At 38.3% G+C, this 26,284-nt stretch overlaps 2 protein-coding genes across 3 annotated transcripts in view; one reads left to right on the top strand and one right to left on the bottom strand.

Annotated features, from left to right (window-relative positions):
* DHX29 (DExH-box helicase 29) overlaps window positions 1-3,134 on the bottom strand; it is a gene marked incomplete at its 5' end in the record, with an annotated part of 46,814 nt that extends 43,680 nt beyond the window's left edge. For both annotated transcript variants that reach the window (XM_079703907.1, XM_079703908.1), the window contains one exon: window positions 2,954-3,134. In XM_079703907.1, the coding sequence (XP_079560033.1) occupies window positions 2,954-3,134 (181 nt within the window). The remainder of the gene's footprint in view (window positions 1-2,953) is intronic.
* Window positions 3,135-3,581: 447 nt separating this feature from the next.
* MTREX (Mtr4 exosome RNA helicase) overlaps window positions 3,582-26,284 on the top strand; it is a gene marked incomplete at its 5' end in the record, with an annotated part of 125,075 nt that continues 102,372 nt past the window's right edge. Inside the window, 5 exons of the mRNA XM_079703248.1 lie at window positions 3,582-3,709; window positions 9,560-9,697; window positions 11,104-11,170; window positions 14,443-14,505; window positions 15,457-15,569. Of these exons, the coding sequence (XP_079559374.1) occupies window positions 3,582-3,709; window positions 9,560-9,697; window positions 11,104-11,170; window positions 14,443-14,505; window positions 15,457-15,569 (509 nt within the window). The remainder of the gene's footprint in view (window positions 3,710-9,559; window positions 9,698-11,103; window positions 11,171-14,442; window positions 14,506-15,456; window positions 15,570-26,284) is intronic.

The raw sequence follows: 26,284 nt of genomic DNA, 5'->3' as shown, positions 1-26,284 counted from the left end.
GTTCTTGTGGTATCCCCAGTGCCTAAAATCTTGCCTGGCACATAGTAGCTCTTCAAACATTATTTGATAAACAAAAGAAATGAAAAAATAGAAGTGGAAGAATACCCAGGATTGTGCCAAGAACCATTTCGTGGCACCAGTCATTTTCTACCTCTAGATGAGAGTCCAATTTTGAGAAAGTATGCTAGTACAATCCTTCAAATTGTTTGAAAAGCCAGAGAGAGAGATGAAAGTGGAGTAAAACAATTACATTTACATTAGGAACAACAAAGAGTTCAGAGATAATTTTTTCTGTGTACTTTTCCACTTTTTTCTTCCAAGTAGGCCTATTATATGTAATATAAAAATATCCAGACAGAAAAAAAGAAAACAAACAAAATCATGTGGCAATCTTGCTGCAACATTTTTATACTGCTATATATATTGATTTACGGTTATAAAAAATTCTCTACAAATTTGGTAGATAACCTCTCATTTTCTCTTTTTTGATTTCTTGGTCTTAGTGACTCCTCTGAAATTTTCCTTGTCACTTACCCAAGAAATTTTTTTGGATGACTATATTCAGAGCATTTGACTAGATACTGAGGGATGTTAATACGTAACCATAAAACTGTTCCTACCTCCTACAATTTTAAAGGATAGATAAAATGTATAATTGCTCACATAGGCAAGATCTAAACATCAAAAGGAATGATTCAAACAACAATGATATACATGAGCTAGGGAGACAGAAGAATTCAAAAAGTAGTTGATATCTGGGGTGGGTATTACAGGATTCTGGTAGATAGCATTAGGGATAGATAGCATTCCAATGAGAGAAAACAGCAAGAATAAACATGAGGAGGCAGAAAGCCAACTGCTGCATTTGGAGCAGTGAAAATACACCAGATTTGCTAGAGCTGAATATAGGAACTAGTAAAAAGGCTAGAAAGGGGGTCTTAGATACAAGCTGAATGGTGTGTATTTTATCACAAAGTCAGTGAAGACGCTGTAGAAAAAACTGGTAAGTGACATGATCAAAGCATGGTTCTGAAAGATCAATCTGGTGCTTTATGCAGGACAGACTGGAGGAGGAAAAAAGAGCACTGCTAGGGAAACCCATTAGAAGGCTGTGTTGGTACTCCAGAAATTCATGAGAAATTCATGAGTGCCTAAACTGAGGTGTGACCAGTATAAACCAAAAGTGAAAAGGGCATACGTGGAAGAGAAATAAGAAAAGACTGCACGGAGCTTGACAACAGATTGGATGTGAAGAAGAAAGGAAGACATAAAAAATAACTATTGACACTGGATAGAAGAATACGGAAAAACAGAAACAAAGAAGTCACAGGAGAAGCTAGTTTGGGGGAGAGAAGTATAGTTCAGTATTAGCCATGTTATTAAATTTAACATGCTTGCAAAATAGGGCCAAAAGTCCAAGTAAATGTAGAAATGGCTGACTTGAGCTTGGAACAGACCAGGACTGGACATGTTGACTGAGGAGTCATCTACAAAAGAAAAGACAGAAGTAATGGAAGTAGATGAACTCTCCTGAAAGGGCTGTAGAGAGAGAATCATACTGTCACAGACTGACACCTACGGTAATGGTCATATTTTGGGGTTGGGAGAATGGGAAGCCAAAGAATACAACAGATGACTAATAGAAAGTTCAAATAATTCAGAAGAATATCAAGGAAAGACAGAGAGTTAGAAAGAGGCTGATTCACAGAGTAAAAGTGCCACAGAATACTTAAGGAGAAATTCTATGTATTTGTAATTGCAGGCATAATAACTTTGTAGTTAAAGGGTTACAATATATTGTAGGGCAAAGAATTATTATTCACCTTCTAAGTGAAGGTTTGTTACCTGCCTACTTCTTCAGTCTCGTCTCTTTTCCTCCTTAGGCAGTGCTTACATTCTGAGTAGCTTAAAGGCCCATGCTCTTTCGTGACTCAAGATCTTTGCACAATAGTGTTCCTTACCTCAGCCAGAAATACTATTTCCCCCATTCTGTACAGCGTTAACACCTATTCATCCTCCCGATACTGTCACTTTCTCAAAGAGACTGTCCATTACTCCTCCTTTTCCCCAGTAAAAATCAGATTACGCTGTTAAATTCTCTTCCTTAACTTTTCTTTGTGGCACTTATCAATCATAGAGCAACGTTTGTGTGACTACTTCATGGCTGTGTGCGCCATTAGATTGGCAAGCTCCAGGAGAGATGATTTGTCTATTTTGCTCATCCCATCCCTAACTTCATGCCAAATACACAGTAGGTTTTCAACAAATATTTGCTAGACTTACATTTCAGTAAGAACTACAAGCAAACAAGCTAAGCAGAAGAAAACAGCGTATAACTGTCTAAATCAGCTGTAAGTGGCCCGCTGATCTGCAGCCAGAACCGGCAATCTCCAAATTGAGTTATCAAACCAAACTACACAGTAAGCAAAAATGCACTGCTGCAGTAAAGATCGCTGATAATTTTTACAATAGGTTACCCATATTCGGTGTGTAAGTGCTTAAATTCTTAAGTACTGATTTTTTCCATAACACGTGGAAACGCTACATCGTGGCTGAAAATGGTTTGAGAAGCAAGTAGAAAATGGGTCTGGCTCTAGAACGTTAATAATTCCACACACTCTAGAACGTTAATAATTCCACACACTACTCTCTGCATTCGCCTCGCTGGTTTAGATGACGGCTCAGGACGGACCCCCACTGAAACGGGAGGTAATGCAAATTTCTTTTGTTCTCAGGAGATGAAGTGGAGGTTAGGTGGGGGACGCTAAAGTCGGAACTCTGGAGGCCCAAGCAGCTTACACTGATCTAAAACAAGGCTACCCGATGGGGAGCCAGCAGCTCCGGGTGTGAAAGAGAGAAATTTTAAGACCGAGGGTCCGCCCAGGTGCGAAGGCTTCTCCCTCGGGACTGGCAGTAGCGGTTTAGGAGGAGGCCGGGGCCCGACCGCTCGTACCTTGCTTGACTCGGGGATCCCTGGTGCTAGTAGCGGCGGAGGGGGGCGGCCTGACCACAGGCTTCTGGTTTTGGGCCTCCCCGGCAGCTCCGGCCTCGGCGGATTTGGCTCTGGAAGCTGATACAGCGGCCCGGACCGCCGCGGCCCCCGGCGCCTTGTGTTTCTTGTTCTTGCCGCCCATGTTGCAGCTGCGGCAGAAGATTCCTCCCGGTCCAGGTCCCGGAACCACTCCCGCACCGCCTCCAGAAGCTCTTCACATTCCCCAAATCCCACGCCGCCACCTTGCGTCCTCCATCCGGGCTTCTAGGCCCTGCTACAACCGCTGCTTCGCAATTGGTCCGACTCACCAAGGTCCCGCCTCCTCTCCGCCCACCTAGGCGTCTGCTGCGTGCCGGGAACCCTCGCCTCGCTCCCTCTTTAGCCAAGGAGCTGCCTATCCGCTGGTGTTCAGGAAAGGAAAGGAAAGGTCGGAGGAGAAAAAGGAGGCAGGGAAAAAGTCTCCGGGGCTGCGTGACTCGACTAATTTTGTCTCCCACGGGCCCCTGTTGAGGCTTCGCTTGGCGTCACTGTCGGTGCGGTCGCGGAGCATCTTGGGTAGGAGGGAGATTCGGTCTCCCAGCTCCGAAAGATGGCGGACGCTTTCGGGGATGAGCTCTTCAGCGTGTTTGAGGACGACTCGACCACTGCGCCCGGAGCCAAAAAAGACAAGGAGAAGGGGAAATGGAAGGGGCCGCCAGGGTCTGCGGAAAAGGCCGGGTAAGGAAGATGTCCGAAATGTCTTTTTTTCTTTCTCTCTCCTCAGTGTTGAGGGAAGAAAATCCCACTCTCTTCTGAAGACCACGAGAAGTAGGGTGTACGTTAGTGGCGTTGGGAAGTGAAGGGGGTTGAGAAAAATGTTGAGGAGGGAGGAAGAACGTTGGTTTGGGGAAGCTGGGTCTTGCCGTTCTCCGGTGGCCGCAGGCAGCGTGGACTTAAGCCGCTGCAATTCCCTGACGCCTGCGTAAGGCCTGACTATTACCCCTGCCTGCGCTCTGGGGTCGTGAGGGCAGGTCAGCTGTCTCTTAGTTTCTGTACCCCCAGCTCCAGCACAATACAGGAAACGAATCGCCAGTTGAGTAAAGGGTTAAGAAGCTTAGAAAATGTGACTTGGATTGACTGCGAGGGGAAAGGGCAAATAGTAGCAGGAGACGGGAGAGAGATTCAATCTCCCAGCTGCAGTTTTCTTGCCTATAATGAGGTGATAGCACCAACCACTAGGGTTTTTGTGAGGAGTAAACGAGATAGTATGTGTAAGCGCCTAACGGTGCTTAGCACATAATAGATTCTCAATGCTGGCTTCCTTTGATTTTATTAAGAAAAATTTAAAAAATTACTGGTCCCTGAAACTTAAAGTAAGATGATTCATTAGTAATGAATAAAATTTACTCTCGACGTTGGGGGAGGATACCCAATGGATGCTTGAATTAAATTAGTCATGATTTTGCTCTCAAGGAACTTTTCTTTGAGGTAAGGAGGTGGTACAGATACGTATTTTAAAGAGTTAGTAGGAGATTGAAATACAGTAAGCTGTGTTTACAGTTAAGTGCTATAAAAGTTCAGGAAAGAGAGCTATTTGTGATATCTAGAGAGCCTTATATGCAAGAAGCTGTTCTGTGTTGAGATGATTCCTTATTGACGCTTAGATTTTTTTTGATTTGTTTTGTTTGGTAGCACAAATTGGGCTAGGCGGAGTGTTTGCTTAGGGACTACAAGAGATAAGCCTGAGAATATAAATTGGTTTTAGATTATGAAGGGCCTTGAATAACAAGCATATGAGTTCTGATTTCATTTTAAAAACCCAGGTGAACATGTGTTTTTTTCCTAACTTGGTGACTGGATAGGTAGAGTGATAGTTTAGAAAAATTAATTTGGTTATCAGTAGTCAAGAGGAAAGACACTGATAGTAAAAAGTAAATTTAAAAGTGTTTCAGTTATCTAATTATGAGATTATAAAAACCTCAACTCAGGAGGTGACAGATGGAAGGAAAAGGAAAGATTAAAATGTTGTGAAGGAAAAAATTGACAGGCCTTATTTAAGGAGGACGATGGAAGGGGGCGTCAAAAGAGACTTTTTGAACTTGGATATCGGGAAGAAGAAAAATAGGGAAATTTATAGGAGATTTTGATTTCGAAATTAATTTGGCTTGAGACAAAGTGAAGTGATGATAGTATATCCATATTGAAGTATCCATTGGGCAATTTTAATCTGGGTTTGGAGAAATACCAGAACGGTAGGTATATATTTGGATGCTATTTCAATTGGTCCTGCTTGAAGTGGAGATTCCTGTGGGAAAGTATAGTTTTCCCACACATAATCTAGAGATTAGAGGGATATTAGAACAATCAGGAGTTTGAAATGTCACATAAGAGTGAAACAAAGGAGAAAAATAGTCTTCCTCTCTCATTTTTTTTTTTTTTTCCTCTTCCTCTCTCATTGAGTTAGAGGGTGTAGTAGTCTTGGAGAACTTTTCAGGGAAAATGAGAAAGGAGGACAGGTTCTTTTTATTTTTTTCCAAACAGGAATAATTAATAATTTCTGTAGTTTGAACGGGCAACTATGATGTTATGAAGATGATACATGTATAATTTCCTACTGTGGTAAATACTTTGTTTCAAAATTACTCAAGTAAAATTCACTTTGCAGTATATTAGGGGTAAGCTGTTTCTGCAACCGTCCAAAGTGAAAATTTGTAGGATATAAAAACAATTTATATTTTAATTTTACTAGGAAATATGTGAACATTAGAGAAAGGAAATACATAAGAAAATATAGACCATGATTAACTTACAGAACTTTGTTTACTACCAACACTTCTAACTAGGCCTAGACGTCTAGGTATTTTTAGGGAAAAATCCAATTTGCCTTATTGTAACTATCATACTATCATAATTATTTGTATCGTAGTCAGTATGTATAGCATGATTTCCATCTGATTTGTATAACACAGAAGGGCAAATCCTGGAACTTTAGAGGATCTTGTCTTTTGTATTGATATTTAATACTCTAGACCAAGTGGGTGCTTTTTAAAAAAAACTTTATGAGAATTGTCTGGAGAGAGAGAATAATATGAAAAACTCCATGTACTCGTAACTCAGCTTCAGTATTATCAAGTCATGGTCAATTTATTCCCACACCCTTTTACTGTAAATCAAATTCTGCTAATCATGTTATTTCTCCCTAAATATTTCAGTATGCATCTCTTGTTGATAGTGACTTTCTTTTCCAACATAACTGTCATGCCATTGTTATACCTAACAAAATGTACGATAATTCGTTGATATCATTGAATAGTCAATCCACAGTAAGATTCCCCAGTTGTCTCAAAGGTATTTTTTTGTAGTTGGTTTATTTGAATCAGGTTCCAGACAAAGCCCTTATACTGTTTTGCTTGTTATATCCCTGAAGTCTTTCATTTTACAACAGTCCCTTTTTTCCTTACGCTATTGATTTCTTTTGGAGGGGTGGACGAGAGGAGAAACCAGCTCATTTGTCCTGTTTAGTTTTCCACATCCTGAATTTGCTTTCTTATGCTGTCATTTTACTAGCTTTTTTATCTTCAGGTATTTACTGTAAACTGTCCTTATATCTAGAGCTGAACTATGCAATCTATAGTAGTCCCCCACCCTTATCTGAGGGGGATAGGTTCCAAGAGCCCCAGTGGTTGCCCGAAACCTTGGATAGTACCAAACCCTATATGTAGTATGATTTTCCCTGTACATACATACCTACGAAAGCATAATTTATAAATTAGGCACAGTAAGAGATTAACAATTACTAAAAATAAAATAAAATAATTATATCAATATATAAGTTGAGAACTTTCACCTTTTCATTTAAAGTAAGCACTTGACGGCTTCTCTTTGGCGTTGCCAGCATCACTACTCTTGTGCTTCGGGGCCATTAATAAGTAAAATAAGGGTTACTTAAACACAAGCACTGCCATAGTACAACAGTGATCTGAAAACTTAGACAGCCACTGAGTGACTTAACAGGCTGGATACTGTTGGCAAAGGGATGATTCATGTCCCAGGCAGGATGGAGCAGGAATGTGCAAGATTTCATCATGCTACTCAAAAAAGCATCCAGTTTAAAACTTATGAATTACTTACCTCTGGAATTTTCCATTTAATATTTTTGGACCTCAGTTGGCCTTGGGTAACTGACACCTTGGAAAGGGAAAACATAGATAAGGGGGGACTCCTGTAATAGCTACTACCTACCTGTAGCTGTTGAGCGCTTAAATGTAGTTAATCAGAATTGACATGTTCTGTGAATGTAAAATATACACTGTATTTTGAAGACTTGTTATAAAAAATGTCAAATACGTCATTTTTATCTTTATATACTGAAATTATAATATTTTGTATATTTTGGGTTAAATGAAATATAAAATTTGTTTCTTTTTTAAACTTTTAATATGGTTACTAGAAATTTAAAGTTATATAGGCACTTGCATGTATATATCTTGGACAGCTGCTGACGTTGAGACTTGATTAGAGTCATATTCAATTGTTTAGATAAGAATACAGTTGAATAGAGAGTTGAATATAGTATTAAAGAATAATGGAGCTCTTCTGAAGGAAAGTATTCTACAATGAATTTAGGTTTTAAGCTTCTCAAAGGTATAGGAATGATGTTTCTTTGTTTTATAGTTGTCACCAACTCCTAGTAGGTTTAATTACAATGCTTTGGTTGATGCTTACTTATTCAGAAAGAATAATAAAATGTTAGAACTAGAGGGATCATAATTATCATTCATATGTCTTCTTTTACTGAGGGCCAAGGATATTGATCGCTTGTCCAAAGGAGATTCATGTAAGTAATATGGAACAACTGTGAATACCTATTCCACTAAATGGGGCGTGAGAGGAATTACATATTTCAGGTTTTGCCAAGCATCAAAGAATAAACTTCATTATGGAAATGTTATTCAAGCATATAGATCAGTACTACTATTTGTTGACTCTTTTTTAAAAAAAATTTTCTGTTGAGATAAAACATACTAAAAAAAAGTGCGAAAGTCATGGGACAAATTTTTGTAGTGAACACACCAATGTAAGCCCTGTTCAGGACAAAAAATAGAATATTGCAGAAATCCATCTTTTTCCCCCAGTAAAGTGACTAACACGATAACCACATGTGTTCGTTTTTTTTCTGTTTGTAAATATAATGTAAATGGATTCATACAGAATATGTTATTTTGTTTCTGGCTTTTGCTCAATATTGTTTGTAAAATTCTTAACTGTAGCTCTGGCAGTAACTTTTGAAGTATGATTGAGGTTTGGTGTGGGATCAGAGGAATATTCCCAATTATCTGAAAAGCCTGCTCTTTTTCAACTATAGGAGACTGAATTTTTCTTCACATACTTCAGCCAAAAACTGTATCACAACAAGTTCAATGTAGAGATAGAGATAGATGAGAGTCCAGCTGCCTTCTATTAAGCCAGACATTAAAGAGACTTGCAAAAATATAAAATAATGCCATTCTTCTCATTAAAATTTTTTTGGGAAAATACTAATTTTTTTCAGTTTTAATATTTAATATGGTAAACATCAATAGATAAGACTACAGAAACAAAATTCCTTGGAATCCTCAGTAACTTTTAGACTGGAAAATCAAAACAAAGTCTCTCATTTCTGAGATCAATAATTTTGGAGCCACTGATCTAATATAGTCTAATTTCCATTTTCCTGGTAATGGTTCTTGAGCTCCTTTTGGTATGCTTATTGGTCATTTGGATATCCTCTTTCGTAAAGTGCCTGTTCTAGTCTTTTGCTCATTTTTTTTATTGGGTTATCTTTTTTTAAAAATTTATAGCTGTCACTTCCATTATTTTAGATACATACGCCTTTTGTCGGTTATATGTGTGTTTTCTCCCACTTTGTCTTTTCTCTGTACTCTCTTAATGGTACTTTTTGATTTACAGAAACTCTTAGTTTCAATGCAGTCCAATTTAGCAAACTTACTTTTTGGTTAACAATTTTATGTCCTGTTTAGTAATACCTAAAGATAATTTTCTCATTTTATCTTCTAGAGGCTTTGTTGTTTTTGCCTTTCACAATTAGATCTAATATCCATATTGATTTTTGTGTGTAATTGGCATAGGGGTCAGATTGATTTCCCCTATGGTTATCCAATCCACAAAGCACTGTTTATTGTCACTACTTTTGACCAGTGAATCCAACCACATAAAAAATTTTTCTCCCAAATAGTAATATTATGCTGTTAGAAAAGCATTAAATGTTTATTGAAAGTGTTTACGTAAATGTCTAATGGTATTTTACAGTTTTTAAGAATATTATATTAGTAATAGTTGTGTTAATGTGAGTTGCAAAATATTTTTAGAACAGAATTTCCAAGAAAATATGAAATGAAAGAGTAGTATTCAGTTTCATTAGTTAAAATAAGAGTATTCTGGGCTTTAGCCACTTTTGATTTGTAACATCTATTTACATGACTTTTTTTTGTTAATAGTGTATATTATACATGGGATAATATTTTATGGAGTCACCCTTAAAGTAAGAAGTGCTATTGCAGAATTCATTCTAAACCGTTCACTTTTCAGAAAACGTTTTGATGGTAAATTACAATCTGAGTCAACTAATATTGGAAAAAACAAGAGAGATGCAGACTTCGAGGGCACAGATGAACCCATTTTTGGAAAGAAGCTCAGGGTAGAAGAGTCAATAACTGAAGACTTAAGGTAGTATTTCCATTGTTATAAATGTTAGTAACTCTTAAGTTGGGTGGTTGCCTGAAGTTTTGAAAATTGCTTGTATGTTGTTACTTTGTGAAAATATTTGTTGAATTAGAGAAATGAAAATAAATATGCTTTATATATTCATATAAACATGTAACTAGGACAGTTATGTAAGTTTGGGGAAATGGAAAACAATATAGAAAAGAAAGGCTTTTAATACTTTTGAATCCAATTTTAAGAAAGAATCTTGAAGCCTGATTTTTTTAAAAAGAAGAAATGCCATTTCATTTATTTGTTAATGTCTTAGAAGAGGATCACTGGAAGAGTGGGATAAAAGGAAAGAATAAAACTGACACAATGGAAGGGAATACTTGAGAAGGAGCATTAGGAGGAATTAGATTTTCACTGTTGCATGTAGCAGTAGAGTGGCTATGAATCTCAAGACTACTATCAATGAGGGAGACCCAAGGATATGTTTGTCTGAAATAGCTGGGTGTTTCTTTGATTTCAAAAGTTGGAACTTTCTAGAAATTGATTCCAATTTCTTAGGTCGACCTGTTTCCTCTCGTAGCGATGATCATGACTTTGCTTTTCCCTTCTCAGTTGCCATATTCTAGCTTGGCACTACAATGAAGAATTTACTCCTGTGGGGTTTTTTGTTGTTGTTGTTGTTTTTTAACCGATTAGCTGTTGTTGTAGCTAGCAAAAGTAGCTACTGTAAGTGGTGGTAGATGTATCACTGAAATACTTAAGATGAACTGTTTGTCCAAACTAGTGGAATAGGTTACAAAATAATACTGATAATTTAAAATCATTGTTGCTTATTGTAGTAACTCTTGGGTTTTATCCAAAGTATGGTTATTGATTTAAAGTAAAAAATCAAAAGTACAATCAATAATAATGGATCTAGTGCAGAAATACATCTATTTTTCTTCAATTTATCCACAATCATGTCCTTTCAGAGTCTAAACAGAACCTCGATGAGTGTAACTTAGGATTTTGATGAGAAGAGGGAACACTTCTATAAATTATAGCAACATCTGTATTAGGCTAGTTTATTTTATACTTCCTATTACGTAATTTTTTTTTTTTTTTTTTTTTTTGTGGTGTGCGGGCCTCTCACTGTTGTGGCCTCTCCCGTTGCGGAGCACAGGCTCCGGACGTGCAGGCTCAGCGGCCATGGCTCACGGGCCTAACCGCTCAGTGGCCATGGCTCATGGGCCTAGCTGCTCCGCGCGGCATGTGGGATCTTCCTGGACCGGGGCACGAACCCATGTCCCCTGCATAATCCACTTGGAGTCTGTTTTGTATTTGTAATAAAAGATGCTAACTCACCATTTTGAATTCCCAGCATATATAATTCTCAGAAATTTATTTTAATGTAATTTTAACAATTTTTTTTTTTTAAGTTTGTCAGACTTGATGCCCAGAGTCAAGGTACAATCAGTTGAAACTGTTGAAGGGTGTACACATGAGGTAAGCACAAACAGTGGATGGTAAGTTGGTGTTATAAGTGGGATTTTGCTTTGGCCTATCTAGTTTGATGATTGACAAGCAGTTTAGCCTTAAGGGCTTTGGAAACAATATGTAGTTTCTGTGCAGTCAGTGTACATAGTCTAGTGGAAGGAGCTGGGGGTTTGTATTCAAACCTGAGCTCAGACACTGACACAGCGCTTTTCCTAACTACAGTCTTGGATAAATTTCTAAACCTCTTTGACATTGGTTTTCTAATTTGTAAGTTTAGAATAATGGGATTTACATCATGGGGTGGTTGTGAAGATTATGTAAGAAAATTAGGTGAGATACCCAGCACAGAGTAGGGGTTTTTTGTTTGTCTTTTTGTTTTGTTTTTCAGAGTAGGAATTTAGTACATGTTTATTCCCATGCTCCTAAAGTCAAGTAACAGTGACATTTTGCAGGTTCCCTGCTTTTTTGTGTTTTGCTCTGATGACTGATACATTGCAGTTTCATTGTCTGCCACAAGATGGTGGTCACTGATAGCTTGTAGTAACCATTTATCAGTGAGCATTTATAAACATATGGGACATAAGGAAACTGTAACACTAGTTCTTTCTATTAAGCCCTTCTGCCTTTACCATGTAACTTTATATGTTATTACTACAGTTAATTGGGGAATCTTATTAAAGACTTTATTAAATAAGCAGAGTAATTACAAATTAAAAATTGCTTTTGATGTAGATCTGGAGCCTTATTTTTTTAAACACCTGTTTTTCTACTTGAAATTTCCTTATGTTCCTTTAGAATAGCACTTAGTTTGGCAGGTATAATATCCATTAGATCATTCATTATACACTTACATTAGACCCTATTTGATGCTGTGGTCTTAAAAAGATGGGAGAGGGCTTCCCTGGTGGCGCAGTGGTTGAGAGTCCGCCTGCCGATGCAGGGAACACGGGTTCGTGCCCCGGTCCGGGAGGATCCCACATGCCGCGGAGCAGCTGGGCCCATGAGCCATGGCCACTGAGCCTGCATGTCCGGAGCCCATGCTCCTCAACAGGAGAGGCCACAACAGTGAGAGGCCCGCGTATGCAAAAAAAAAAAAAAAAAAAAAAAGATGGGAGAAAAACCTCAAACACACACAAATTTTGCTCTCAAGAGGTCAGAAGTTCTTTCTGTCCTCCTTCATGATTGTCCTCAAGCCCTCCATTCTTTTATCTCCTCTCACTTTTTTAGCAGGTAACCTTACCTTTTACTTTATCTAGAGGTTTGAAGATATCAACTTGGAGTCACATCCACTCAAAGGACAAGGCACTGCCTTGTTTAGGCTGAGGAGAGTTGCTCTGCCAGTGTTCTTGTTTGTATCCTATCCTGCCTCCACAAAGACTTGGATCATTCCATTTTCCCTTGACTGTTTCTGGTGTCTCCTTGTCTCTATTTTCCTTTTCTTATCAGCATATGAATATTCAAAAGCTTGTCTTCTGTTCTGTGTTGCTTTTTAGCCACTGTGTTGTGTTTCTTCTTCCCCATTGTAGTCATTAGTCATTCATTCAGTACATGTCTTTTGGGTGCCAGGTATATTTTATTATTCACTGAATATAAAGAGATAAATAAAAAAAGTTATGGTCCCTTTCTTTTCAGAGTTGTTATTGAGTGCTGTGCTTAGAAAATCCCTGCTAAACTTCCTAACCTTCCAGTCATCTTTTAATCTTCTATAGTTAGATTTCTTCTTTCTCCATGTCTCTCAAACTGCTCTGGCAAAAATCACTAATAACTAATTGCTAAGTCTATTTGACTCTTGATTATTCTGTTGGTTTTCTATTTTTCTGACTCCTTAGTCTCTGTAGGCTTCTCTTCTACCTGTCTGTTATAAGTTAGTGTTGCCCAGACTGTTTTCAGAGAATAAAAACAAAACTCTGATTCTCATACATGTGAAAACACAATTTGTTATTGTTGCTGCTATTAAATCTCAGAAATGTTAAAATCTTAATTGCTTTGTGTTAAATGTTTTTTGTTCATGTCATAGCAAGTATCAGGAGAGATGTGAGGGAGGTGAACCAAGTAGATGTGAGGGAGGTGAACAAAGTAACCAGGTATGGCCCCGCAGGTTGATCATACCTTGTTGAGGATCACACCATGTGATTTAGGGTCTAGTCTTCAGATTTTCGGATTCCGAAATTTGATTTTGCCAGTGCACCAGAGGTTGTGCTCTTTGGATAGAATCACTTTCATCCTACTCATGGTATGGTATAACAAAAGAAGGACCTTCCCTTAAATTAATGGATAAGTAGTCCTCTTATTGTCAAACTACCTAGGAGTTAGAAACTACTTAGAAGTTTCTTGGTGTCATAATAAAGGGGAATATGTAGTCTTAAGGGGAAGACTGATGAAAACTATTCCTGTTCCTGGAATGGTTCATTCACTAATAAAAACAACTCATAAATTAATTCTTTAATAATGTGTGCTGGATAAACCACCAAATTCTACCCCTTTATAGATTCCATTTAGAGTTTCACATTGCTTCTAACACAGTTATTATACTGGGTATTGTTCATTGAGTTTCATAATTTATCATTTCACTTAATTACAGTCAAGTTCTAGTTATTCCTTTTGAAACACTACACACATCATCTTGATTGTAATTGAATTGCAAATTTACCAACAATCTCTCAATATTCTAAGACAGCTAATCTTATCTCATACTTGTTTGTTGAAATTTTGCTCTTAGAAATTATTTCTAACTTCTGTGTGTACCGTACTTTGCCCTTGTTGATTGATTATTTATACACTAATTGGCTTACATATTGGGAATTTAGATATATTGTGAACTGCTCTCCAGATCTTAATCTTCACTGGAGGAAAATTAGTTTCCTGTTCCAGGAAATAATACCATTTTATTCCACATAGATTTCTTTCATACAGTGGCATCCCTTTTTATGTCCATTCTGCTTTTTTGAGCATTCATTAATGTCAGGAAGTACATTAGATATAGAAAATACAAAGATAGCTGAGATAGGTCCTAGACCTTAATAAACACAGTTTCTTCTGGGAGATAGACTTAAGTGCTTTTAATTAGATTACTGTCAGATAAACACTAATAGAAGTTTTTTGAATGTTGTAGCTTTTGCATTTTGACTTTTTCTCAAAGGTGGTTATTTAATTTTACAGTGTCTAAGACTGTCAGAAACACTTTAGTTCACCACCTTTATTTTTCAAACCATCATTGATCAGGGAGTGCTGAATGCATCAATTCTCGAATAGTAAATTGATTTTTTTTTTTTTAACATCAGGTTGCACTTCCTGCAGATGAAGATTATCTACCACTTAAACCTCGCGTTGGAAAAGCTGCAAAGGTTTGTACTTTGGGCAGTACGGTTTGTACAGTTTTGTGAGTCTGTTTTCCTAAAAATCTTAAAGATAAGCTTTTAAACGAGATTCTTATACTTCCCAGTGTGTGTGTGTGTGTATATATATATATATATATATATATATATATATATACACACACATATGTATGTACAAATTAAGAAGCTGCCACCTGAAGTCAAATATGGTGAGAACCAAATCAATAAACAACCATGCTGAAAACCAAGTATCATGTGATAAGATTTTTAAAAATGAAAATAAATCTCAACCTTTTTAATGAATCTAATGAATAGTACTGATCTTTCTCTAGAAAAAAATGCATGTGTACAGTTTTGCATATAGTTTTGGGAGTTGAACAAGTTTCTAATGAAACTTAAACTCTTATGCTGATATTAAATGGATTTTGAAACCCTGATAGATTTTAAAAGAGTAGTATAAATTTTCCAAGTCATTTTCTTAAGTAAAAAAGACAGTATGGTGGGGTAAACATGAACTCTTCAAGTCTAATAGATATATTATTCTGCCTTTGCTGAGTGAACTTGATTGAGGCCTTGCCTTTTCATAGCCTCAGAGTTCCCATCTGTGAAAGGAAATTATATATATGTTAGGGGTTGCTGTGAAGATTAGTATGTGGAAAATGTGTTGCACAGTGCCCACCATAAAGCATGTTCTTGATAAATGGTAATGATTATTGTATTGTAATTAATATATATGTAAACATAATAATTGAAAGATCAGATAGTAGAAATAACTTCTATGCTGTCTGGTTAAAGTTTTTTTTTTTAATTCTTCCTAATTTTCTCTAGTGGGTGGCATATTTCCCAAATAGACTCATAAAGAAATGCTCCCAGAATGCTTTCTAGGGGTAGCATCTCTTGGTTTTAAGTGTACTATGATGTGTCTAGGTGTCTTCATACAGATACTAATTTTTTTTATAGGAATACCCGTTCATTCTTGATGCTTTTCAAAGAGAAGCCATTCAGTGTGTTGATAATAATCAGTCTGTTCTAGTATCTGCACATACATCAGCAGGAAAAACTGTATGCGCTGAGTGAGTAGCTTTCTTTTTAAATGGAATTTAGGACTGTTAATATTTGCTTTATACATTTAGGTGCTCCTATGTAGGGTACATAAATATTTACAAATATTATATCCTCCTGTTGGACTCACCCCTTTATCATTATGTGATGCCCTTCTTTGTCTCTTGTTACAGCCTTAGTTTTATTTTTATTTGTTTATTTATTTTTATAAATTTATTTATTTATTTTTGGCTGCATTGGGTCTTCGTTGCTGCACGTGGGCTTTCTCTAGTTGCTGCAAGTGGGGGCTGCTCTTCCTTGTGGTGCGCGGGCTTCTCATTGTGGTGGCTTCTCTTGTTGCAGAGCACAGCCTCTAGGTGCCCGGGCTAGTTGTGGCTCATTGGCTCTAGAGCGCAGGCTCAGTAGTTGTGGCGCATGGGCTTAGTTGCTCTGCGGCATGTGGGATCTTCCCAGACCAAGGCTCAAACCCATGTCTGTTGCACTGGCAGGCGGATTCTTAACCACTGCACCACCAAGGAGGTCCTTACAATCTTAGTTTTAAAGTCTATTTTGTTTTACATAAGTGTAGCTACCACAACTTTCTTTTGGTTTCCACTTGCATGGAATATCTTTTTCCATCCCTTCACTCTCAGTCTGTGTGTCCTTATATCTGAAGTGAGTCTCCTATAGGCAGCATATAGCTGCAACTTGTTTTTTAATCCATTCAGCCACTCTCTCTTTTGATTGGAAAATTCGTCTATTTACATTTTATTATTGATAGGTGTGTACTTACTGCCATTTTGTTAATTGTTTTCTGGCTGTTTTGTAGTTTATCTCTGTTCCTTTTCTTGCTCACTTTCTAGTTTTAAAATGAAATTTTAAAATAACTGTTTCTTAACCTACTCTTTAAAAGTTTAAATTTTTTCTATTTGATTTCTGTAAGTAAATTTAGACTCGTACCTTTATTTCATTTCTTCTACTTACTTTGGGCTTCGTTTGCTCTTCTTTTTCTAGTTTTTTAAAGGAGGAAAGGTGAGATCATTGATTTCAGACCTTTTTCTAATACATTTAGTGCTGTAAACTTCCCTTCAGTCATGAATATGTATCATGATTCACTAATGCTATGTTCATTTTTTGTGCATTTCATTTCAGGTCTTTTCTAATGCTCTGTCTTCAGATTCATTAATCTTTGCTTCTTATCTAATCTGTCCTTAATCCTATTGAGTGCATTTTTTCATCTCAGACATGATAGTTTTCTTTGCTATAAGTTCATTTTTGTCTGTTTGTTTTCCGTGTGTCTACTTAACTTTCCTCCAGCTTTTTGAGCATACAGAATACAGTTTAAAAACTGTTTAAATGTTTTTGTGACTATTATTTTCATTTGTGTTACTCCCTGATCTGTTTTAATTAATTGACTTCCCTTCGTTATAGGTCAGTATTTTCCTGCTGCTTTGCATACGGCTCTGATGGGATGTTTGGCTGTTTTTTAATTTCATCACTGACATTTGGCAGTTTAATTATGATGTGACTTCACATAATTCTTCTCATGTTTCTTATGCTTGAATTTATTGGGCTTCTCAAATCATGGGTTTATTAGTTTTCATCAGATTTGGAAAAATTTCAGCCATTTTTTATGTCAAATAGTCCACCTTCTCCTAGTACTCTGAGGACTTCAGTTAAACTTATATCAGGTGACTTTAAGTTGTCTCTGAGCCTAGTGATACTCTTATTTATTATTGTTTTTTGGTGTTTATTCTCTGTGTTTCATTTTGGACAGCTTCTCTTAAATGGCTTTAAGTTTATTCATCTCTTTTTCTGCAATGTCAAATATGCTATTAATCCTACCCAGTTTATTTCATCTTAGATTTAGATTTTTTTATCGCTGAAAGTTTGGTTTGGGTCTTTCAATATTTTCCATATTTCTTCCAAACATGCTGTTTTATCCTTTCTCAATTTTCTTCAATATATAGAATATAGTTGTACTATAGTAACTTTCAATATCCTTGTTTACTATTTTATATTTTCTGTCTCATTTTTGGATGCCTTTTTATTTATTTATTTTTACTCATTATTATAGGTTCTATTTGCCTTGTTCTTTGCTTACCTGATTATTTTTTAATGCCTGCCCAGGACATTGTGAATTTTACCTCCTTGGGTGATGAATATTTTTGCATTGCTATTAACATCGTTTTTTTTTTAAACATCTTTATTGGAGTATAATCGCTTTACAATGGTTTGTTAGTTTCTGCTTTATAACAAAGTGAATCAGCTATACATATATCACCATATATCTTCCCTCTTGCATCTGCCTCCCATCCTCCCTATCCTACCCCTCTAGGTGGTCACAAAGCACCCAGCTGATCTCCCTGTGCTATGTGGCTGCTTCCCACTAGCTATCTGTTTTACATTTCGTAGTGTATATATGTCCATGCCACTCTCTCACTTCATCGCAGCTTACCCTTGCCCCTCCCCATGTCTTCAAGGCCATTCTCTGCATCTTTATTCCTATCCCATCCCTAGGTTCTTTAGAAGCATTTTTGGTTTTTTATAGATTCCATATATATGTGTTAGCATACGGTATTTGTTTTTCTCTTTCTGACTTACTTCATTCTGTATGACAGACTCTAGGTCCATCCACCTCATTACAAATAACTCAATATAATTTCTTTTTATGGCTGAGTAATATTCCATTGTATATATATGCCACATCTTCTTTATCCATTGATCTGTCAATGGACACTTAGCTTTTTTCCATGTCCTGGCTGTTATAAATAGAGCTGCAATGAACACTGTGGTACATGATTCTTTTTGCATTATGGTTTTCTCAGGGTATATGCCCAGTAGTGGGATTGCTGGGTCATATGGTAGTTCTATTTTTACTTTTGTAAGGAATCTCCATACTGTTCTCCGTAGTGGCTATATCAATTTACATTCCCACCAACAGTGCAAGAGGGTTCGCTTTTCTCCACACCCTCTCCAGCATTTATTGTTTGTAAATTTTTTGATGATGGCCATTCTGACTGGCGTGAGGTGATACCTCATTGTAGTTTTGATTTGCATTTCTCTAATGATTAGTGACGTTGAGCATCCTTTCAGGTGTTTGTTGGCAATCTGTATATCTTTGGAGAAATGTCTATTTAGCTCTTCTGCCCATTTTTGGATTAGGTTGTTTGTGTTTTTGATACTGAGCTGCATGAGCTGCTTGTAAATTTTGGAGATTAATCCTTTGTCAGTTTCTTCGTTTGCAAATATTTTCTCCCATTTGGAGGGTTGTCTTTTCGCCTTTTTTATGGTTTCCTTTGCTGGGCAAAAGCTTTTAAGTGTCATTAGGTCCCATTTCTTTGTTGTTTTTATTTCCATTTCTCTAGGAGGTGGGTCAAAAAGGATCTTGCTGTGATTTATGTCATAGAGTGTTCTGCCTATGTTTTCCTCTAAGAGTTTTATAGTGTCTGGCCTTACATTTAGGTCTTTAATCCATTTTGAGTTTATTGTTATGTATGCTGTTAGGGAGTGTTCTACTTTCATTCTTTTACATGTAGGTGTCCTGTTTTCCCAGCACCACTTATTGAAAAGGATGTCTTTTCTCCTTTGTATATTCTTGCCTCCTTTATCAAAAATAAGGTGACCATATGTGCATGGGTTTATCTCTGGGCTTTCTGTCCTGTTCCATAGATGTATATTTCTGTTTTTGTGTCAGTACCATACTGTCTTGATTACTGTAGCTTTGTAGTATAGTCTGAAGTCAGAGAGGCTGATCCTCCAGCTCCATTTTTCTTTTTCAACATTGCTTTGGCTATTCGGGGTCTTTTGTGTTTCCATACAAATTGTGAAATTTTGTTCTAGTTCTGTGAAAAATGCCAGTGGTAGTTTGATAGGGACTGCATTGAATCTGTAGATTGCTTTGGGTAGTATAGTCATTTTCACAATGTTGATTCTTCCAAAACAAGAACATGGTATATCTCTCCATCTGTTTGTATCATGTTTAATTTCTTTCATCAGTGTCTTATAGTTTTCTGCATACAGGTCTTTTGTCTCCTTAGGTAGGTTTATTCCTAGATATTTTATTCTTTTTGTTGCAGTGGTAAATGGGAGTGTTTTCTTGATTTCACTCTCAGATTTTTCATCATTAGTGTACAGGAATGCCAGAGATTTCTGTGCATTAATTTTGTATCCTGCTACTTTACCGAATTCATTGATTAGCTCTAGTAGTTTTCTGGTAGCATCTTTAGGATTCTCTATGTATAGTATCATGTCATCTGCAAACAGTGACAGCTTTACTTCTTTTTTTCTGATTTGCATTCCTTTTATTTCTTGGAATCTTTATTTTTTTGGATCCCTTTTATAGTGGTGAGAGTGGGCACCCTTCTCTTGTTCCTGATCTTAGTGGAAATGGTTTCAGTTTTTCACCATTGAGGATGATATTGGCTGTGGGTTTGTCATATATGGCCTTTATTATGTTGAGATAAGTTCCTTCTATGCCTACTTTCTGGAGGGTTTTTATCATAAATAGGTGTGAATTTTGTCAGAAGCTTTTTCTCCATCTATTGAGATGATCATATGGTTTTTATTCTTCAATTTGTCAGTATGGTTTATCACATTGATTGATTTGCGTATATTGAAAAATCCTTGCATTCCTGGGATAAATCCCACTTGATCATGGTGCATGATCCTTTTATGTGCTGTTGGATTTTGTTTGCTAGTATTTTGTTGAGGATTTTTGCATGTATGTTCATCAGTGATATTGGCCTGTAGTTTTCTTTCTTCGTGACATCTTTGTCTGGTTGTGGTATCAGGGTGATGGTGGCCTCGTAGAACGAGTTGGGGAGTGTTCATCCCTCTGCTATGTTTTGGAAGAGTTTGTGGAGGATAGGTATTAGCTCTTCTCTAAATGTTTGATAGAATTTGCCTGTGAAGCCCTCTGGTCCTGGGCTTTTGTTTGCTGGAAGACTTTTAATCACAGTTTCAATTTTTGTGATTGGCCTGTTTATATTTTCTATTTCTTCCTGGTTCAGTCTCAGAAGGTTGTGATTTTCTAAGAATTTGTCCATGTTTTCAAGGTTGTCCATTTTGTTGGCATGTAGGTGCTCGTAGTAATTTCTCATGATCCTTTGTATTTCTACATTGTCAGTTGTTACTTCTCCTTTTTCATTTCTAATTCTATTGATTTGAGTCTTCTTCCCTTCTTTTCTTGATGAGTCTGGCTAATGGTTTATCAATTTTGTTTATCTTCTCGAGGAACCAGCTTTTAGTTTTATTGATCTTTGCTATTGTTTCCTTCATTCCTTTTTCATTTATTTCTGATCTGATCTTTATGACTTCTTTCCTTCTGCTAACTTCGGGGGTTTTTTGTTATTCTTTCTCTAATTGCTTTAGGTGTAAGTTTGGGTTGTTCATTTGAGATGTTTTTTGTTGCTTCAGGTAGGATTGTATTGCTATAGACTTCCCTCTTAGACCTGCTTTTGCCGCTTCCCGTAGGTTTTGGGTCATCGTGTTTTCATTGTCATTTGTTTCTAGGTATTTTTTGATTTCCTCTTTGATTTCTTCAGTGATCTCTTGGTTATTAACTAGTGTATTGTTTAGCCTCCATGTGTTTGTATTTTTTACAGATATTTTCCTGTAATTGATATCTAGTCTCATAGCATTGTGGTCGGAAAAGATACTTGAAACGATTCAGTTTTCTTAAATTTACCGACGCTTGATTTGTGACCCAAGATATGATCTGTCCTGGAGAATGTTCCTTTAGCACTTGAGAAGAAAGTATATTCTGTTGTTTTTGAATGGAATGTCCTATAAATGTCAATTAAGTCCATCTTGTTTAATGTATCATTTAAAGCTTGTGTTTCCTTATTTATTTTCATTTTGGATGATCTGTCCAGTGGTGAAAGTGGGGTGTTAAAGTCCCCTGCTATGATTGTGTTACTGTCGATTTCCCCTTTTATGGCTGTTAGCATTTGCCTTAGGTATTGAGGCCTTTGGTATTGAGGTGCTCCTATGTTGGGTGCATAAATATTGACAATTTTATATCTTCTTATTGGAATGATCCCTTGATCATTATGTAGTGTCCTTCTTTGTCTCTTGTAACATTCTTTATTTTAAAGTCTACTTTGTCTGACACAAGAATTGCTACTTCAGCTTTCTTTTGATTTCCATTTGCTTAGAATATCTTCTTCCATCCCCTCACTTACAGTCTGTTTTTGTCCCTAGATCTGAAGTGGGTCTCTTGTAGACAGCATATGTATGGGTCTTATTTTTGTATCCATTCAGCCGGTCTACGTCTTTTGGTTGGAGCATTTAATCCATTTACATTTAAGGTAGCTATCAATATGTATGTTCCTATTATCACTTTCTTAATTGTTTCGGGTTTGTTATTGTAGGTCTTTTCCTTCTCTTGTGTTTCTTGCCTAGAGAAGTTCCTTTAGCATTTGTTGTAAAGCTGGTTTGGTGGTGCTGAATTCTCTTAGCTTTTGCTTGTCTGTAAAGGTTTTAATTTCTCCATCTAATCTGAATGAGATCCTTGCTGGGTAGAGTAATCTTGGTTCTAGGTTTTTCCCTTCCATCACTTTAAATATGTCCTGCCACTCCCTTCTGGCTTGCCAAGTTTCTGCTGAAAAATCAGCTGTTAACCTTATGGGGATTCCCTTGTATGTTGTTTTTGCCTTGCTGCTTTTTATATTTTTCTTTGTATTTAATTTTTGATAGTTTGATTAATATGTGTCTTGGTGTGTTTCTCCTTGGATTTATCCTGTATGGGGCTCTCTGCGTTTCCTGGACTTGATTAACTATTTCCTTTCCCATATTAGGGAATATTTCAACTATAATCTCTTCAAATATTTTCTCAGTCCCTTTCTTTTTCTCTTCTTCTTCTGGGACCCCTATAATTCGAATGTTGGTGCGTTTAATGTTGTCCCACAGGTCTCTGAGACTGTCCTCAATTCTTTTCATTCTTTTTCCTTTATTCTGCTCTGCAGTGGTTATTTCCACTATTTTATCTTCCAGGTCACTTATCCGTTCTTCTGCCTCAGTTATTCTGCTATTGATTCCTTGTAGAGAATTTTTAATTTTATTTATTGTGTTGTTCATCATTGTTTGTTTGCTCTTTAGTTCTTCTAGGTCCTTGTTAAACATTTCTTATATTTTCTCCATTCTGTTTCCAAGATTTTGGATCATCTTTATTATCATTACTCTGAATTCTTTTTCAGTTAGATTGCCTGTTTCCTTTTCTTTTGTTTGGTCTGGTGGGTTTTTACTTTGCTACTTCATCTGCTATGTGTTTCTCTGTGTTTTCGTTTTGGTTAAGTTACTGTGTTTGGGCTTTCCTTTTCCGAGGCTGCACGTTCGTAGTTCCGGTTGTTTTTGATGTTTGCCCCCAGTGGCTAAGGTTACTTCAGTGGGTTGTGTAGGCTTCCTGGTGGAGGGGACTAGTGCCTGTGTTCTGCTGGATGAGGCTGGATCTTGTCTTTCTGCTGGGCAGGTCCGTGTCTGGTGGTGTGTTTTGGGTGTCTGTGACCTTATTATTTTACACATCCTTTCTGCTAGTGGGTGGCGTTGTGTTCCTGTCTTGCTAGTTGTTTGGCATAGGGTGTCCAGCACTGTAGCTTGGGTCGTTGAGTGGAGCTGGCTCTTGGCGTTGAGATGGAGATCTCTGAAAGATTTTTGCCATTTGATATGATGTGGAGCTGGGAGGTCTCTGGTGGACCAATGTCCTGAACTCGGCTCTCCCACCTCAGAGGCACTGGGCTGACAGCCTGCCAGAGCACCAAGATCCTGTCATCCACACAGCTCAGAGTAAAAGGGAGAAGAAAGAAAGTAAGAAAAAAAATACAGTTTTTAAAATAAAAAATAATTATTAAAAAGTAACAAAAAACAGGGCTTCCCTGGTGGCGCAGTGATTGGGAGTCTGCCTGCCAATGCAGGGGACGCGGGTTCATGCCCCGGTCCGGGAGGATTCAGCATGCCGCGGAACAGCTAGCCCTGTGAGCCATGGCCGCTGAGCCTGCACGTCCGGAGCCTGTGCTCCACAGTGGGAGGGGCTGCAGCGGCGAGAGGCCCACGTACTACAAAAAAAAATAAGTAACAAAAAAAAAAGAAGGAAAGGAGAGCAACCAAACCAAAAAAGAAATCCACCAATGATAAAAAGTGCTAAAATCTATACTAAAAGAAAAGAAAAAAATATAACTGAGCAGATAGATCCCTAGTACAGATGATAAAAGCAAAGTTGTACAGACAAAATACACACAGAAGCATTCACATACACACTCACAGAGAGAAAAAGGGAAAAACTATATATATCATTGCTCCCAAAGTCCACTGCCTCAATTTGGGATGATGCATTTTCTATTCAAGTATTCCACAGATGCAGGGTACATCAAGTTGATTGTGGAGATTTAATCCACTGCTCCTGAGGCTGCTGGGAGAGATTTCCCTTTCTTTGTTCGCACAGCTCCTGGGGTTCAGCTTTGGATTGGCCCTGCCTCTGCCTGTAGGTCTCCTGAGGCCGTCTGTTCCCGCTCAGACAGGACGGGGTTAAAGGAGCAGCTGATTCAGGGGCTCTGGCTCACTCAGGCCAGGGGTAGGGAGGGGTACGGAATGCGGGGCGAGCCTGCGGCGGCAGTGTACAGCATCACATTGTACCAGCCTGAGGCGCGCCATGTGTTCTCCTGGGGAAGTCGTCCCTGGATCATGGGACCCTGGCAGTGGTTGGCTGCACAGGCTCTCAGGAGTGGAGGTGTGGATAGTGACCTGTGCTTGCACACAGGCTTCTTGGTGGCTGCAGCAGCAGCCTTAGCGTCTCATACCCGTTTCTGGAGTCTGTGCTGATAGCCGCGGCTCATGCCCGTCTCTGGAGCTAGTTTAGGCGGTGCTTTGAATCCCCTCTCCTTGCACACTGCAAAACAAAGAGGCAAGAAAAAGTCTCTTGCGTCTTCGGCAGTTCCACACTTTTTCCTGGACTCCCTCCCGGCTAGCTGTGGCACACTATCCCCCTTCAGGCTGTGTTCACACAGCCAACCCCAGTCCTCTCCCTGGGATCTGACCTCTGATGCCAGAGCCTCAGCTCCCAGCCTCCGCCCACCCCAGCGGGTGAGCAGAGAAGCCTCTCAGGCTGGTGAGTACTGGTCAGCACTGATCCTCTGGGGGAATCTCTCCGCTGCCCTTTGCACCTCTGTTGCTGCGCTCTCCTCTGTGACTCCAAAGCTTCCCCCCACCCCACCCCCATCTCTGCCAGTGAAGGGGCTTCCTAGTGTGAGGAAACTTTTCCTCCTTCACAGCTCCCTCCCACTGGTGCAGGTCCTGTCCCTATTCTTTTGTCTCTGTTTTTTCTTTTGCCCGACCCAGGTACGTGGGGGAGTTTCTTGCCTTTTGGGAGGTCTGAGGTCTTTTGCCGGCGTTCAGTAGGTTTCTGTAAGAGTTGTTCCACATGTAGATGTATTTCTGATGTATTTGTGCGGAGGAAGGTGTTCTTCACATCTTACTCTTCCGCCATCTTGAACGTCCCTTTATATTAACATCTTGAGCTTTTTTTTTTTTTTTTTTTTTGCGGTTCGCGAGCCTCTCACCTCTGCGGCCCCTCCCGCTATGGAGCACAAGCTCCAGACGCGCAGGCTCAGCGGCCATGGCTCACGGGCCCAGCCGCTCCGTGGCATGTGGGATCCTCCCAGACCGGGGCACAAACCCATGTCCCCTGCATCGGCAGGCGGACTCCCAACCACTGCGCCACCAGGGAAGTCCCATCTTGAGCTTTTTTCTGGGGTATAGTTTCTTGGAAAAAAATGTAATCCTTTCAGGGCTTGTGTTGATGATGATTTTAGGCAGGACTAGAGTAGCATTCAATATAGGGATAATTTTCTCCGTTATTTAATATATTTCTTGGTATTCCAGCCAGTATTTTGTGAATTATGAGTTTTTCCACCATGACCAGTGGGAACCTGAATAACTCCCAGCCCTGTGAAGCTCTGGTTATTTTTAGATCTGCTTCATTTGGTTGGTTTCCCCCTGGCTTTGGGTTGTTTCCGAACACTTATTCACTGATTATTACTTACTTGGAAACACAGGAGTGCTCAGCAGATGTTCAGAGCTTTCCCTCTATGCAGCTCTCTCCTCTCTGTTTATTTTCCACTGCAGTGTAGGTGCCATGGCCTCCCCAGGCTCCCACCTCTGTCTGCTTAACTTAGGGAAACCTCTAGGGTCCATCTCCTAGAACTGTGAATTGGAAACTCTGTGGACAGTAATCTGGAACTACCTCATTTGCTTCCACTTTCTCAAGGATTACTATGCTTTTATTCAGTGTCTGAAATCATTGTTTCATATATTTTGTCATATTTTGTAGTTGTTTCAGGTGGATAGGTAAAGCCAGTCCTTGTTAGTCTGTGTTGGAAGTAAGTATTTTCTACATTATTTTTAATGTATGTTCTCTTTTACTACAGTAGTTATCTAATTTTGTAAATAAATACACATATATTGCCTGTGTTTTAAATTTTTTGATAGGTATCTTTTCTTCTAAACTGTATTTAAAGACCACAGTTCTGGAGTCTTGCTACTCAAAAGTATGGTCCTGCACCAGATACATGAGTGTCACCTACAGACTTATTAGGCAGAATCTCAGGACCCACCCCAAAACTACTGAATCATAATCTGCATTTAACAAGATCACCAGGTGATGCATATGTCCACTGAAGTTTGAGAGGAACTGGGCCATTCTGAAAGTGGATTGTGCTCTTTCACGTGGATGGGATTTTGCAATCTGTTGTAG

This window comes from Hyperoodon ampullatus (genome assembly GCF_949752795.1).
Source record: "Hyperoodon ampullatus genome assembly, chromosome: 4".
Taxonomy (NCBI): Eukaryota; Metazoa; Chordata; class Mammalia; order Artiodactyla; family Ziphiidae; genus Hyperoodon; species Hyperoodon ampullatus.
Note: the sequence above shows the minus strand (reverse complement) of the source record. Positions and strands in the feature narration are given on the sequence as shown.